We start from the raw sequence: 16,936 nt of genomic DNA on the forward strand, positions 1-16,936 counted from the left end.
GTATAGACAATTGCTTGAAGCTACTATTACTGGCAGGTAACTTTTTTTTTTTCTTCTTTCTGAAATCTAGTAAAGATGCTAAGGATTGTTTCTTTGTGTGAACTAAATTTAAAACAATGTTGTGTCAAATTCATAATGCTGAGGCTAGTTTGTATGGAAAGTTATATATTTTGTAATTTTCAGTGTTGTGATGAAGCAAATAATTAAAAACACCACTTAGTCTAAACTATCTATACTTTAAAGTTGATGTTTTTAATTGTGATAAACAGGCATGAAATCTTGTGTTGTTTGTTTGTTTGTTTGTTTTTTAAATCCCATTATAGGTTATGTTCAGGACTTATATGCTGGTGATCGAGTCCTGCAGCATATCAGTCGAAATGCTGAGCAAATAAAAACAGCTGTTCATGATACTTCCAAACTATTAAAGGAATTACTTTCATGGTTTGTAATCAGTGAGGAGGATTACACATCATATTCCAAAACTAGTAGCATGCCGCATGAAGTGATGGAGCAGCTCATCAGCTACTTAATTCAGGAAAAAAACAGAGTAAAAACACGGGGTTTTATCCATGTGCTGAGTGAGCTGGAAGAAGTGGATCCCAAATTACACAAATGGCTGAAACACCTTAACAACTTGGGTAGGCTCTATGTTTATGTAATAGCAGAAGACCTTACCCTGTCATAATTGTTCAGTTTACAGATGAAAAGGTAACCTCCCTGTTTTCCAGTCTTGCTTTCTTAACTTTAAATGGTAAAGTAAAGCTTTCCTCTGTTTCATTTACTTGATCCTTAACCAGGATTTCTAGAGAAGAAAGAATGACCTCTCCTGTCTCTGCAAGTAAAGCATTCTATTGTGGGCAGGGCTTTGTCCGTGTAGGGAAGAGAAAATTGAACAGATTGTGGTTTTTTAATGTCTTTAAATTCCAGAATAGGCTTAGATGATAATATTTATATAAATAATTTGTTTCTGGAAAGTAAATAATGGTGGGGGTTTTGTCATAAAAGTTTAGCTGACTGTATAACTTTGAAGTAATTTAACTCGGTGCTCTGGTAGTGTTGCCTTGCTGTGTAGTTTCCTATTGAATTTATAATGGCGTGAAGGTAGAAGTTTGGTTTTGCAGGCAAAATGGACATAAGATGCCAAAACCTTGGATTTGGGTTCTTAATTCTATTCTGTTGTGTCCATGTCCTTTAAGGAATTTATATAGCTTTATTATACAAGTAATAATATAGTGTTGACTAAGAGTAAAATTTTGTATAAACTCCATTTATCATTTGTGTTTGCATTTTCAGGATACAAAACATTTTACATAATCTGTTTCAGCTACTGTGTATTTAGTTTCTAGAACAAACTGTTCCTCTTTGAAGAGGAATTATCACACTGTAAGCATTAAAACTCTGAAGCCGGAATGAAATGTTGGGGTTTTTTATCTGTCTTAGGTCTGACAGCTACGGAGAACTTTCTCCTTCAATATGGACAACTTTTAAAAGAGCTTGACCTTTCTATTTTAACCACACTCTGGAATGAGAAGTATGGTAGTAAATTTGACTATGTGACAACTTGTTTTGAAGACAAAGAAATTCATGATTATTTCTTAAAACCACCCCTAGAGAAAACTCGTTGTTTTATATGGCTGTTAGAGGACAACAGAGACAATTTTCCATTTCTTCATCAAGCTTTAGATGAATTCTTTGATAAAATGGGTAAGTATGCAAAGGTCATTGTTCTTACAAGCAGTGTATTTTGTCTGTTTTTACACCACAATTAATGGGCTCTGTAAAAGGCTGAAACCTCAGCAGACTACTAACCTCCTTGTCATACGGACACCTGTGTGTTTGGTGCTTAAAAGGCAATGTGGCCTCAAAAGGCAAGGCACCCCCTTTTTAGGCTGCATTCTGCTCTTTTGTTTCACGTGCCACAACCAGCACGTGAGTTTAACTATATGCGTATATGATGTCCAACCAAAATAAGTATTTATCTTTCAGTTTAAGTGTAAAGATTCTGCAACTACAGTCTTTGAGATGCTTTGGTGGTGTTGAGGAAAGGATTATAATAATTATTACTATAATTTCGTAGCTCACAATTATAAGTTACATAAAATATTGCTATTTTTGTTTATGAATGTGACTTTATCCTTTCAATAGATGACCCTACCATTATATTAAAGAAGCAGGGAAATGAAAATATATCGGTAAGTGAACTTGGTGTCTATTTGGTATAAGCTCAGAAACAAGTACAAGTGTGGTGTTTTAAAACTGTGCAAAAGTGAATAGAGACGTACATCTCTTGGTTTATTTTACATCATCCTTCAGAACCGATGAGAGATTTACTCTTTTATTTTATCTTCTCCTCCCACCCCTGCTTTTCTTAAAGCATTTGAAGACTGTGTACCATTTTTCCTAAATATCTGTCAATAAAATTCTTGTTTAGGGTTTTCTCTTTAGTTAAAACACAAACTAACAAGTTACCTTCTGGATTATGAGCGTTTCAAGGATGGAGATGAGGAAGTTGTAGCAAAAGTGGATGAGGGTACACTGATGCGCTGTTATCACCCCCTTTGGATAGGGAAAATAAGGCAAATAAGGTGCATGGGAATAACATTTACATACTATTACTAACAGCAGTTCAGTGTTCACTTTTTTTTTAAAAAAAAGTCTCTTTAAAAGTATCATTGGGGAATTAAAAAAAAAAAAAGTGCACGACTTACAGAGAGACTCTTACGAACTGCCGTATCTGCATATTTACCATGACAACAGAACTTGAAGCGTGCTTCTTCTCTGAGTGTGGTTAACTTGAATCTGCACAATCTTGGATACTAATTGTACTGTACGTTTTACAATCCAAAGCAACAAATGGACAGGTAGTGTAACCGATCTTCACCTTCAGATGTCATTAAATTGTAAGGCTAAGAATTTGATGTTTGTTCTGCTAATAAGCAAAGCAAATTTGAGGTGTTAGACATATTTTTGCAATTGTTCATTACAATTTATAGATGCTTTTCAAATTCAACCCATTAAGACCCAACGGTCTTAAACTGTACATCATTGTGAATCACTTCTTGATTCATATCTTAATTAAAATCCATTCTAACTGGCAGAAGTATATTACATATTTCGGTTAGTTATGTGTTTGAGGCACTTTTATTTATAATAATAATTCTAGCCTGAAGATAAATTTATCTGTACAAAACCAAGATTTACTTTTGATACAGAATAAATATTTACAGTTAATTAAAATATAACTCAATAAGATGTGAAATCCTTTGCATTTTCATGTCATGAATTGAAAATCCAAGAATGAAATGAAAGCCATTAGAATAAAACTACTTCTATTTCAATGTTACTTGTATCCTAAAGTAAACTGTTAGTAGAGTTATGTTAATCACAGTCTATTAAAAAGTGAAGATGCATTTTAGTTCCTTCATCATTGCATATCTTAGAAAATCAAAGTGCCCAGAACATTTGACAGTTCTGTTTCCTTCTTGTTCCCACATGAAACTGTGTTGTGTGGGATGTCACAGCTGCTTAAATATGCAATTTCAGCTATCAGTAATGAGTAAGCATCTGAAATACTAAAATGGTAGAATATTCTGATTTTAAAAATTGATGTTCTATGCATTTAAAGAGGAAAATGATGAAAAGGAACAAAGTGGATAGTCTTGCAAAGCTCTGTTGCTTTTTGTGTTTTCCAGCTGGGGATGGAGTGGAGAGAGGGAAGATTGCATGCTTACCTTGTAAATCTTGCTGGTCAAACCAGAATGAGAATTTTAATATGAAACTTCTTAAAATTTGCATACTGGTTTTGGAAATGCATCCTACTTTTATTCTAACAAAAATCCCCAGTGATTTTATTTTTTCTGTTTCAGACTAATGGTATCAAAGTTAAAAACAAAAACAGGAAGAAGAACTCAAAAGACTTGAGGGTCAGTAACTTTTTAGCTGCTTATTACAAAGTTGTTTTTAGAATTGCTGGAGTTCAGATGTATAGAGGCTATTTTCCTAAATACCTTGTGGAGACTCATTAATGAAGTAGTTTTTCCTGAAGTAGAATAATGCTGTTAAGAGTCAATTAATACAGTTTTGTTTTGTTTAAAATATGAATTTGTCAGTATAAAAGGTATTTCTAAACTTGGGGGGAAAAAAAGTTACTTTTAGCTCTGACTGGATACCAATACCTTTAGTCTATCCACTGTCTTCATACTGAATGACTGTTTTGATCTTAATTTCCCATACGGGCAAATGAAAAAACCCACCTGTGAACACAGTGCACTGACTGCACTATATAATTAATACTTCATGCTCCATTTTGTTTTGCACTGACAAATAGCAAATTTGGAGAAGGACGCTTTACCAGTCATTTTGAGAAAGAAAAATGTGCCCTTACACCTGATGAAATGGATCTCAAATTATGTCTTTAACTGTATCTTCTGATAATTTCTATGGGTGTATCAGTTATTGAAGATGCAAGTGCTCCATTTATTGCTCAGAAAAATATTGTTCAGTATTTTGTAGATTTTGCTAGGAATAGTATTCTACCTGAAAATTACACTGTCTCTTGTCCTGCTTTTCTATGATTTTGCTTTATTGAAAGTTTCAGATACAATCTTCTTTGTTTCCTACATGCCCCCAACTTTTTATAATTTTACTAGAATTTCAAGAGTAAACTTAAGATTTATTTTTTTTTTTCCCCTTGTTCTCATCAGTCAGGTTTTTCTGACTTTGATGCATTCATACAAGTCTCTGTATTTCTAAAGTTATCAGATAATAAAAATTAAAAGACAACTAAAACATTTGTAACGGTGAATTTAAGAATAACAGGTGTCATGTTAAAACCATGTGGAACTAGGGATAACTCAGACTTACTTTGTACTAAAATTATTAAAGCTTGAAGGCTCTCAAATGTAAAGAAAGAGAAGCCTAGAAAGTCAGTTGATGTGCAGCCCAGTGGAAAGCAGTTATACAAAAGTTTTAACGAAGCAAAGCCATAGTGTTGGGGTTTTTTTTCATCCAAACTCAGTGAAAAATCAGGCACATCTAGGATTTTGATGAAATTAGTAAAAAATTACAAAGGGAAGTTGGGCTGAATATCCCAATTTCTTATTCCAAAATAAATTCTGAAGAAGAAATTAATAATTTCAAATTAAGAACTTTCTCAGTAAAGCTTAGTATTCATAATTGTACTTAAAAGTTTTGCAGTTCATAATACTTCATCTGAACATGATAAAGTTGCAAATCACAGCTCCGTGTAAATAAGTTACTCATAGTCTTTACAGTGGATCATTTTGCATATACTTTTGTGAGATAAAAATAATGATCTGTTTTTAATTAGTCTATTTTAGTATTATCCAGTGGAGTTAGTACAGCACCACGAGAAGAAGATAAGATATTTATAGAAGAAAATACTTTGTAAGTACCATTGTGCATCTTTGCTTTTATTTCCCAAACTCCAAAGTGCTTTGCAGGTACTGGAGAAGACAGAGTCTTAGAAACACCAAGTCTGGGTTAACATCTAAGTGGTTTTGCTATGAGCTCGTATGGAGCCATCACTTCTCTGCTTCCAGGGCAGGTGTACGGGGTATTAGATTTTTAAAGATCTTAACAATATAGGAAGTAACCAACTGGTCACCAGGCCGCAGCCCAGTACATCTTCTAGGCCAAAAGCTATTCTTTCAAAATCGATCTTACTTGCTTTGTGTTCCACTTGAATGTAGCAAGAAATGAGTTGACAAATTTGTACATAGTCCATCAGTCACAGCTGAACTTTGCTGTCCTGCTGTCAAGCAGGTTGTCGTGTTGAATTGAGATAATCTGTAGTGCATTGCTCAGAATTTGTGTGTTAATTAAGAGTCAGATTTTGTATTCTGAGCCCAGTTTTGCTCTTGCTTACAGATGGGAAAGCTGCTAGGCAAGAGCTAGGCCTCATTATTAGCTAGTCACAGGTTAATAAGTTTAGCAGTTAAGTGTTTTGGGGATAGTGTTTGTTCCGCTTGTTAGAAAAAAGTTTGCTATTGGAGTATATTTTTAGCACTGTGTAGTTACAGTATACCATTTTCAGTATACATGAAAAGTGCAATTATTTTCAGACAAGAATTATTGTTCATATGCACTATTTCTTTCTTTCTTCTCTTTCTTTCTTTTTTTATTTTTTAATGCTACAGTGATTTCACAAATTCTTATGAACCATTTGTAATCCCAGAATATCTTCGGGGGCAACTAGAGGAATTTGAAGCTCTCTGTGACGTTTCAAATAGTAACAGTTATCAAAGATTTTTGGACAACAATCCCAATCAAACTTGTGAAAGCTTATACGAGTATGTATACATTTCTATGCTTAGCAGTTTAAAGGGTTTAATATTACTTCATAATTTTATAACATATTGTATTAAGTCCAGAATTTGAATTGTGGTGGTCTGGTACATGTAGGTACATACATAAAGGTATGTAGTAATGCTTTGAAATAGTTGCATGGTTTTAGTAAAATGTGGACAAGCAAGAGTATTACAGAAAAATTTTATGCTTGGCTAAACACCATCTTCCAAATGATTGTTCTTCAGTAGTTCTAGAGGTTCTTTGCTTTTAAGTATTATTGTGAAAATACGATGTGTGAAATACGATTTTAGAATTACATGAAAAAGCTTTGATTAATAATGACAACTTTTTTTTTTAAGATACTTCTCTCAAATCTTGGAGGAACATGGCCCTATGGAAATTAATAATAAATTACTAGTTGGGGAATATGAACATTTCCCTGAAGAAGCTCGAAAGATTGTAGAAGATGAAGGTGGTCTGAAATCTTTTCTTCTGAAATCCCTTCGTTTCATTATGGTGGATAATCTTATTGGCCTAAGAAAGCATGCAGTTCTTATTAAAGAAAATACAAACAGCCATGAGACTGGAGATAATGAAGAAAATGATATAGCCTGTGATGTGCAAGAAAATTCTTCCCAGAAAAAGCTACAGTTAAATCCAGCTGCTAAGGAATTCAAACCGCTCTCTTATCCTAAGCAACCCCATATATCAGCATCTACTGACTTGACAGTAGCAAAGTATAAGACTCCACAACATTTGCCATGGTCTTTTCCTACTTCATGTAAATCAGTGCGTTCTTTGCATAGTCAGAATATCGATACCATAGAAAATGGTTCGTCGTTTTCAGACATTTTACTAAAGTGCTTTGATTCTAAAAGCCCTGGTATATTTTTGTCTCAGACTTCCTGGGCTTATCAGTATGAAAGGCTATTGCCAGTGCCTTCTGAAATGCCTCTCATTTCAAATGTTGCCAAGCAACCTCGTTGTATTTATGCTGATCACGTAACTCATCAGGATAATGATGAATCGGCGATTTCAGACAGAAAATATGTCTTCAGCAGTCTTATACCAACTGAAGTACAAACGTATGAAGACTCTTGGTGCCAACTGGAGAACTCGGATGACACATTTTCTGAAGACAATTTTGCTGTTGTAAATAGTACAAATGAAGCTGAATGTGGTATACAGGTTATTAAGATGAAAAAAGAGGGCAGAGGTATACCTCTGAAAAACAATCCTTATACAAGGATGATACCTGTTCAGGTAAGAAATTAAAATGGAACAGTTAGTAGAGAGCTTTTGAGTGATAAATGACAGTGGTGAGCATTTTCCCCCCACTTCATGTTGGGGTGTATTCTGTGATGATGTTCTTGGAAACTTCGCATAGGCCCACAACAAGGAGGTTTTAGAGCTTCGTTCTGTAGCTATTCAGATACAGGAGTACGTTTTGAGGAAACTTAGTATTTCCTCCCCAAAAATCTTGAGGTTTGATTTTAAATACTCCATTTGGGCACAGAGACAGCTCAGTCTGAGGTTAATGGTAGTTTTATGTCTGTACGAGGAGGCAAAAGTGAGAAAATGTGGCCTTTGAACTCATTGTATTCTGTTCATGGTCAGATGTGAATGTTCATTTCCTGAGCTGGACTGAAACTGTTATACAACTTTCTTTTAAACACCCCCCACAACCAACAAACAAAAAACTCCACCCCAACCACACTCAAGATTTTGAATCTCAACTGACAGGAGTCTGTTCCTGTTAGACATGGTGAATTTTTGCTGCCCTGTGGTAACAGATAATAGATTTATTTTTTTTTTTATAACTGATTTATTTTCAGGGAGATATTCTACGCCTGGAAAAAGAGCATCAGGTATTAAAAGAACAAGTTAAAGAAGCACAGGAAAAATATGATCAGTTACAAAGCCGAAGCTCGGAGGAAATCAGTGCCTTAGAAGAGCTCCTGAAAAAAAGTGTTGAAGAGACTGAGGTAATGTTTTTATCCATGCAACAGTGGAACAAACTGCAGTGGCTCACAAACTTGTTTGTAATTGATGAACCGTATTTTTGAAACTTGAATGGTAGTCCTCATTGCTGTGAAGTCAGCAAACCTCACCATCTCTGTGTGTCATCTTCCCTTGAACACACTTCAAACACATGGGATATCGGTTGCCTCCATCTAGTGGACAGACAGTGGATTTGGTTCAACCCAAGAACAAAAAAAGCACTACACTGACTGCTCCTTCTTGATTTGCTGCGTTTGCCAACAGGCTTTATTTCCATGAAAACATCAAGGAGCAAGAGTAGTCGTCCCCAAATGGCACTATCAGCCTATCATCACTTTGACTTGATTAATTTTATAGTTTAAGCTGTAGATGCTGCAGGCTACCCATTTGTCTACAGGAAAAGGAATTTTTCCATTTTAAAAAAATATTTTGAGTGAGACCAAAGCCATCTCTCCCCATGCCCTCTCTTTAATCTTTAGTAAGTTAGGGCCTGTCATTCAATCCCAATTTAATGCTTTTTTTTTCCTTTCAATGGTGTGTTGGGGTAAACTCATATACTGCAGCTTGGGAGCTCCTCAGTTGTAGCTGTACCATTGACTGCAAGTAGCCTGGCAAACTTTCATGTAGGGGATGATGGAGTCTCACATCTGGTTTTCTGTATGAATATTTGGTAAAAATGTGAGGTCAAAAAATTTTGAGCTGAAAGCATGGCTGTGTGCAGGGATGAACTTGTCCATAGGCATTGTAGGCGCTTTTTAAAAAAATAGATTTTTATATTTCCCAGTGATGCATTAATGCCACTTTGATTTTTTTATTTTTTTTTTTAAGCAGTTATGGCAGCTGTAAGATTCACTGCTGTCTTCATAGAATCATAGAATCACAGAACGGTTTGGGTTGAAAGGGACCTCAAAGACCATCTAGTTCCAACCCCCCCCCCGCCATGGGCAGGGACACCCTCCACTAGACCAGGTTGCCCAAAGCCCCATCCAGCCTGGCCTTGAACACTTCCAGGGAGGGGGCATCCACAACCTCTCCGGGCAACCTGTGTCTCAACACCCTCACAGTAAAGGATTTGTTAGTACAGAACCAACAGTGACAGTACTGATTTTGAGCTGGATTTTGAGTTGCATTTCAGTGCGTATTTGTACGTGACACTGTGTAAATGGGTTTCTTCTTTTATATGACTGCAAAACAGGGTTGCAAGTATCCTGAAGCCATGTAAATGAGGTGTGCAGATCATTGCAGGAAAGTATTTATGAGTATGTTGCCCACACTAAACACCTGAACTAACAGTAATTAAGCACCAGTAAAACTCTTAGTGTATTTTCCCTGGCTTAGCTTCTGCTCTAACTTGAATTTGAATAAAATAGTATTTTCAGAAATAATGTTTTCTTACCTTTGCTTTTAGGTATCAAAGAATGAACTGGATTGGCTTCAACAAGACTTAGAAATAAAAATGAAAAAATGGCAACAGGAGAAAAAAGAAAATCAAAAGAACTTAAAAGCACTAAGGAACACAGTTAAAAAGCATACAGATACCAATGATAGGTACTAGTTTTATATACAGATTTGTATTACTTTCCTTTTGCTTGATTTTTTTTTTTTTGTTTTTAAAGCAGCAGTAACTTCTGATAGGCTATGATCAGTTTCAGTATCTACTGATTCCATGATGTACACAGAGTGAAAACTCAAACTTTTTGCCCTGATTATGTCACTCTGAAATGAGTTAAATGCAATTCTTGGATTAGAGCTGCTGTTAATAGGATCTACATACAACATTATTTAACATAATTAATAAATACTACTCCTTCACTATTTAAGATCTTCCCCCATTTTCCAGAATCCTTTAGATCTGCACGGCTTTTTCACTTTTCTCCTTCATGACTTACCTTCGCTTCCTCAGCGTGCTCCTCTACTGCATTATGATTAGCTTTAAATTCTTATTTCCATTTTCATTCTTCCTTCTTCTCTTGCACAACTGACCCAACCGAACTCTGGCCTGTATCTATTTTTCTGACGCGCTTTTTGTCTGTTCTGCCGCATTGCTTATCTGAGGGTCATCTGAGGATACGTTTCCTTCTTTTCTAGTCCTGTCACTCGTTTCTCAGATTCAAGTGAAACTGCAAGAACTGCATAACTGCATGTATCTATTGTGGTGGGTTTTTTTTAACTCATCCTTCATCCTAAAACAGCGATCTGCAGGGCTTTCCATGGCACTTAAATCAGGACTATCAGTGTGGGAATCCCATCATGACCCCACGTGCAGCAAATGCAGCTCTTCCCCTGGCAATGAGCTCTCCTGGCTGTGGAGGAGCAAGAATCAATCTCAGTCAATTTCTACCGCAGTCAACCAGTATCCATGAGATCATGTCACTGACATACTGAAAAAGAAATCTTGTGTCATTTGATGAAATATTACCAGTAGCTTTTCCCAAAATCTTCAGAAATCTTTAAGTGACATAATCATTGGCTATGTAAGCAGCTAGATGTTTTATCACATAATAGGCTGAAATATGCACATGTCTGCTTTTGTATTTTGGTTTGGGTTGGTTTTTGTCGTTGTTTTTTTTTCAAGTTACAGGTAAACATTTAAAATAGCTTCTAGATAACTGATGAAACTGCCTGACTTAGCAATAATATTTGTAATCAGATTTGACAAGTCCTACTGTATTTTTAATGTTTTCTCTCATTCTGTCCTTGAATGCTGTTGTATTATCTTTAGTCTGAGTAGTTTGGGCTGAATCTCTCTTGAAAGATGTGTTGGTTTTGCATGGCAAGGTTTTGGTAGCGGGGGGGCTACAGGGGTGGCTTCTGTGAGAAGCTGCTAGAAGCTTCCCCTGTGTCTGATAGAGCCAATGCCAGCCGGCTCCTAGACGGACCCGCCGCTGGCCAAGGCCAAGCCAATCAGCGCCTCTGTGATAACATATTTAAGAAAGAGAAAAACAGTTAGAGAGCGCTTTTTGCAGCCAGAGAGAGGAGTGAGAAGATGTAAGAACATCTGCAGACACCAAGGTCAGTGCAGAAGGAGGGGGAGGAGGTGCTCCAGGCGCCGGAGCAAGATCCCCCTGCAGCCCGTGGTGAAGACCATGGTGAAGCAGGCTGTTCCCCTGCAGCCCATGGAGGGAGGATGAGGGGGTGTAGAAATTCCACCTGCAGCCCGTGGAGGACCCCACGCCGGAGCAGGTGGAGACACCTGAAGGAGGCTGTGACCCCGTGGGAAGCCCGCGCTGGAGCAAGCTCCTGGCAGGACCTGTGGATCCGTGGAGAGAGGAGCCCACGCCAGAGCAGGTTTGCTGGCAGGACTTGTGACCCCGTGGGGGACCCACGCTGGAGCAGTTTGCTCCTGAAGGTCTGCACCCCGTGAAGGAGACTCATGTTGGAGAAGGCCGTGAAGGACTGTCTCCCATGAGAGGGACTCCATGCTGGAGCAGGGGAACGATGAGAGGAGTCCTCCCCCTGAGGATGAAGAAGCGGCAGAAACACCGTGTGATGAACTGACCGTAACCCCCACTCCCCGTCCCCCTGTGCCGCTGAGGGGGGCGGAGGTTGAAGCCGGGAGTGAAGTTGAGCCCGGGAAGATGGGAGGGGTGGGGGGAGGTGTTTTTTAAGATTTGGTTTTATTTCTCATTCCTCTACTCTGTTTTGCTCATGATGATAATTAGAGAATGATCTCTCCCTGTCCTTATCTCGACCCGTAAGTTTTTTTTTCATTGTACCTTTTCTCCCCTGTCTAATGAAAGAGGGGAGTGATAGAGCGGCTCTGGTGGGCACCTGGCCATCAGCCAGGGTCAACCCACCACAAAAGATCATTGGCCTGCTTTTCTATTCGTTACTGCTTAATTAGGAATACATTTAAATGCACTTATAGCACTAAACAACATATAAAACATACAGATTCTCACTGCTGTGTGATTGTCACTATGGTTATAGAGGAAAGTTTGCTTGTGAACATTTTTCAGAATGAGCTGAGTAAATGTTTCATTACTCTAGGTATTTGAAGACCATTGATGAGAAGGAAAAGCAATATAATGTATCTTTAAACATGTATCTCGAGACCAGGTAAAACTCTTGTACCTTTCTGCATTATTTACATTTTTCTACTGACTTGTGATTATTGGAGTTGTCTGCTTCACTCTGTATCTCTTATTATCTTCACCTATATCTCTTATTCTCAGTTAGTTTACTTTTACCTATTGTAAGTAAGTATTATTTGCTTTTAGATATTTAGAATAATAAAAGTCTGGGTTTTCAAAATACTCTCATACATTTCCCTTGATTATACGATACCACGTTCTAGAACAGACGTTAGAAGTTGGGTGCGGTAGATATACGGAATGGTTCTATGTAGCTTTGGATCTAAGCGTCATTTAGGACTAAGTGTATAAGGTTATCTAAACATTTTCTAAAAGTTACTCATTTGCACATAGTATAAAGTCAAGGTTTCATTTATAGATACATTATATATGTGATCAGGCTCAGAACAATTCTACTTGCATGACTGCAGCAGTCAAACTCCTATAAGCTTTTTAGGTTGCAGAGTGAGGTGTGGTTGAGAAACCCCAGGGTTGTGTCCGTGTAGCCAGCAGCGTGGCTACGTGAGCATGAAGGCACAAGCTGTCCAATGTCAGTCGAGACGCGTGGTTCCGAAGAAGAGAGAAGCAATAGCTGTAGAAAGCCTCTAAAGAGCCATAGATTTTAACTACTACTCTGTTGTAAATGTTACCCAAATATTTAACTTCTTTTTATTTCACAGTAATAAACTTGCTAATGAGAAAGTAAAATTGGAAGAGCTTATAAAAAAGAGCCAAGATGACTGCCAAGAGTGTGTGAGAAGAGCTGTTAAAGCAGAGGTACAAACAAAAAAAATAAGCTTAAAACACTTTTGCTAGAGCTTGGATCACTTGTGCTGATAGTAGGTGGGGAAGATAACTGGTGAAGTCTTATCTAACAATGTACTTTTAAAATACCATCTAAAACTTTTCATAAGCATATATCAAAAGCGTTAATCAAATATTGACAAGTGCTGTTCATGATGTTATCCTACCGAACTTTGCAGATCATCAAGGCACAGTATTATGATTGACCAGTATTAAAAGTGCACAGAATTTGGGGCATATAGTAATTCTCCAAACAAAATTCAACTCATAATTGAGTTTCATGCTTATCCTTGTTATGAATTGATTCTGTTAGTAAGAGTTACCTATAGGAACATAAAAAAATTCCTTGTTAAAAGTAAGTCATGGTTAGTGAATGTGTAGCTGCTTCTTCATCGGGTAGAATCAGAATGCAACAAGAGACTTGTGTGTCTCCCTGAAAGGAGGAGAGTACTAATAAATAACAACACTTTTTCTAAAACCAGTATGTTTTATGCTGGAAATGTTTTGAATATCCTGAACAATTCTCCCTTCTTAAGAAGGACTTGAAGGCTGTCTTATCTGCATTAGGATGAAAAGATTAGATTGTTGGTCCACATTAGTCTTCAACCATGCAGTATTTAACAGGCTGCCTGAATCACTTCAAGTGTGTATGTGTATATATATATTGACACACACACACATATATATGATAAGTTGCAAATGGAACATTTATGGAAGCTTTCTACAGTGAATGGAAGAGACTGTAGCCTTTTTATCCTTGCGAAGGCCTGCCAAGGCTGTTAATTCCACTTGAAATTCCTCACAGTAGGAACTATGTGGTGTACTCTGTATCTGAAACAATAGTTTGATGATGCTTATTAAAATCTATTTTGAGGTTTTATTTCTTGTGTTACAGCAGTGCTTTTACTGCACTTTTTTTTTTACACTTTTATGGTTTTTTACAGATATCAGTACTCAAAAACTGGAAGGAAACTGAAGTATGCAGACTAAATGGTATAACTGCCAATGCAGAAGTAAATCTCAAGGTGCTGAAGTCATTCAGCAGGTATGGAGAGCTTACACCAGAAATTTCAGAACTATTAGCTGCTAAATACGAGCAACTACTGAATGCTCAATCATGATCGATTGTTTAACTAGACAAGCTAGTTTTGCTCACAAAGGGATGCTAGTCTGAAAGGTGTGTAGAAACTGGATAGTTAAATGCAGCTTTCCTGAAGCTGAATTTCTTCTTAAATTACCAAGATACTTAAGCAGGAGCAAGCTTCTTGTCTTATTCTTTCCTAGCTGGGGAAGATCAGGCTACAGGGGACATTCCAGTTATTCCTGCACAGTATCACTGGGAAAGGGCTGCAATGTAAATAGAAAAGAGTACAAAGAAAACTGCTGGGCATACAACAACATTGGTTTCTTCCTTACAAGGAACTCATTTAGCCCTTGATGTTACCTTTTTTTAAAACTTAGGCCATGTTCCCTTTCCCTGCCTTTATGTTGCTGCAAAATACTAATTTACATTTGTGGAGTCCACTTCTGAGATTGGAGAGGATCTAAGTGCCAGTATAACTGATTTTAACTTAAAATTGCTTGAAGTCTTTAACTGTGATTTAGTTGGTAGTTTTAGTTGTACTAAAACTATCAGTCTTAAACTCCAACATTCCCATTACTTTTGTTTAACTGAAAATCTTGAATACTTCAGCAGCTCACCTTCAGCAGCATCCACGTTGAAGTCACAGATTGATTCTTGGGAAATATTTATTTCAAATGTAAAGAAACAACTGGAAAAAGTAGAGGTAAGCCTTAATTTCTCTTAACAAGCTTTAAGTTGAACTTCAGAAATTAGAACAGAACAAGTATCTTCAGTAATTTTGCATTCCTTTTTTAAAACACCGGTAGCTTGTCCTCCAAATACTGAACTGCATTTTTTTAATTACAAAAGAAAGATCTAGTTTAAGTCTAGATTATTTAAGTATAGTTAAGTTACAATAAATATCTTCAGTTTTATAAGGGCAAAAATCTGTCTGTTATACCCTTGCTTCAAAACTGGATCCCATATTAACAAGTCTAGTCTCTTGGTTCGTTTGTATTTTTTGAACTATAGAAATCCATGCGACTTCTTTAAAAACAACAGAAAACTCTCTATGAAAAGTTAAGATGTAAGATGTCTAGGCTGAGTTTTAAGAACTGGAACGGGTTTCTCAAAACCTTTCAAGCATCAATGCAAGTACTTAAGTACAGATTTATGTTTCTATAGCAAATGGCCTCACGTCTCCATTTGAAAGTCCTGGCAGCTTTGGCGTTTTGCAAAAAAGTAGTTGTGCTAATGCCATTTTAAATAAAGAGCGAGCTTTAGTTAATGCCAGTGTGGAGGATAATTTGTCTTCCTTCTGCAGGCTAAGTATGAAGAAAAAATTCAGATGGTGAAAAATGGTGTACGGAACTGCCTCACTAAAATGGAAACTGTGGAGCTTGCTTCTCCTCCCAGCGTCTTAGTACGTATCTTACACTTGCTAGCAGTTTGTTAAGAAGTTCTTTAAGTTTGCATCGGCATGGCTATCCCTTACAGGACATATATTCAAGTTCTTTATGTACGTAGCCTTGAATACAAAGTAATCTGGCTCTCCATACATCAGGTAATGTTCAGAAGGAAAGGTGACTGCAGATTAGCATGATGAAGTCCAGCCAGAAGCACGTTCTAAAGGCCTTTGAGAGGCTTAAGATGTTTAAAGTTAACTTTAAAACGCTTCGTGTTCTGTCTGAATTAGGACTAATGGTTTCGCATATCATGACTTTCCTGTAGCACCAAAACCCATAGGGACAAGGCCCTGTTACACCAACATGTGTAACAGATTACGAATGCCAAAATCAGCTTCCAGCCGTATCTGTTATGGACTAGATGGAGTATAGCCATTTATGGAAATGCATCTGTAATGACTACATCCCAGATAAATATAATTTAAAAACACTTTCTCGTGGGCCAACAGTTCCACAAATGCTTTGCTCAAATCATGTCAGTGACTTCTGAACCCTGTGATTGTTCTTGGTGCAAAGATGATGTCAGTATGAGTCAATATTCCTTGAAGGGTTCATCAGCATGGCGGTGGGAAGACACGTGGTGATGATAAAATACTTACAGCTGAGCTTGCTGCAGCAACAGTGTGAACAGCCTCTCTGCTGCCATTCACCAATGGTAGAATTGAAGCCAGGGCACAGAGCCGACGTCCAGTCGTGAAGACAAACAGCATTCAACCAACCACTGGACCTGGGATGCTTCGGAGTAGGGAAAAAAGGGTTCAGTCATGTCTCAAAATAGGGGAGGTCATTGACCCAGTAAGTAAAAGGCACTCGTAGTGCACATGCATACAAAATCCCTGAATTCACTGAACATGCCACACAACTTTTTAATATATATTCTGTGCAGAAGTCCTAGTTTTTTCTTCTGTTTGTTTTTTTGGTATAATTTAGATTCAAGGCTTTAATGCTGTATACTTATATGATGGTTAGTACAGGTTTTCTGGACTTACACAAGTCATAGTCACTCCTGCGTGCCTTTTCTTCCCCATTTATTTCTAGGTATCTCCTTTCTACTTCTTGGCACAGAACTCTTAAGAATATGTAGGTAACTTAGTTACCATGAATTTACAGCCTGGGAAGGAGCAACTTCTGAGCCTCTTGTTCTGCATTTGGTATCTATTTTTACTGCAGTAATACAGGAGTAACCTTTTAGAAGAGAGATCTGTAATTCTTTCAGCTTT

General features: G+C 37.2%; 1 protein-coding gene and 1 long non-coding RNA gene across 6 annotated transcripts in view; one reads left to right on the plus strand and one right to left on the minus strand.

Moving 5' to 3' along the window:
- The window catches only part of TTC3 (tetratricopeptide repeat domain 3), a 65,087-nt gene that overhangs the window by 43,508 nt on the left and 4,643 nt on the right, over positions 1–16,936 (plus strand). For 4 of the 5 annotated variants that reach the window (XM_075771824.1, XM_075771808.1, XM_075771842.1 and 1 more), the window contains exons 27-40: positions 324–638; positions 1,441–1,704; positions 2,146–2,192; positions 3,867–3,923; positions 5,330–5,406; positions 6,159–6,311; positions 6,669–7,572; positions 8,145–8,294; positions 9,719–9,858; positions 12,301–12,369; positions 13,064–13,160; positions 14,132–14,232; positions 14,881–14,974; positions 15,575–15,673. In XM_075771824.1, coding sequence (XP_075627939.1) covers positions 324–638; positions 1,441–1,704; positions 2,146–2,192; positions 3,867–3,923; positions 5,330–5,406; positions 6,159–6,311; positions 6,669–7,572; positions 8,145–8,294; positions 9,719–9,858; positions 12,301–12,369; positions 13,064–13,160; positions 14,132–14,232; positions 14,881–14,974; positions 15,575–15,673 — 2,567 coding nt within the window. The remainder of the gene's footprint in view (positions 1–323; positions 639–1,440; positions 1,705–2,145; positions 2,193–3,866; positions 3,924–5,329; positions 5,407–6,158; positions 6,312–6,668; positions 7,573–8,144; positions 8,295–9,718; positions 9,859–12,300; positions 12,370–13,063; positions 13,161–14,131; positions 14,233–14,880; positions 14,975–15,574; positions 15,674–16,936) is intronic. The other variant, XM_075771834.1, reaches the window with a different exon arrangement.
- On the minus strand, positions 10,861–12,212 carry LOC142604574 (uncharacterized). The gene is made up of 2 exons (XR_012838441.1): positions 12,108–12,212; positions 10,861–11,057 (listed from the first exon to the last, which is right to left on the minus strand). It is a non-coding gene; the product is annotated as an uncharacterized LOC142604574 (long non-coding RNA).

Source organism: Balearica regulorum, chromosome 1 (assembly GCF_011004875.1).
Source record: "Balearica regulorum gibbericeps isolate bBalReg1 chromosome 1, bBalReg1.pri, whole genome shotgun sequence".
Taxonomy (NCBI): domain Eukaryota; kingdom Metazoa; phylum Chordata; class Aves; order Gruiformes; family Gruidae; genus Balearica; species Balearica regulorum.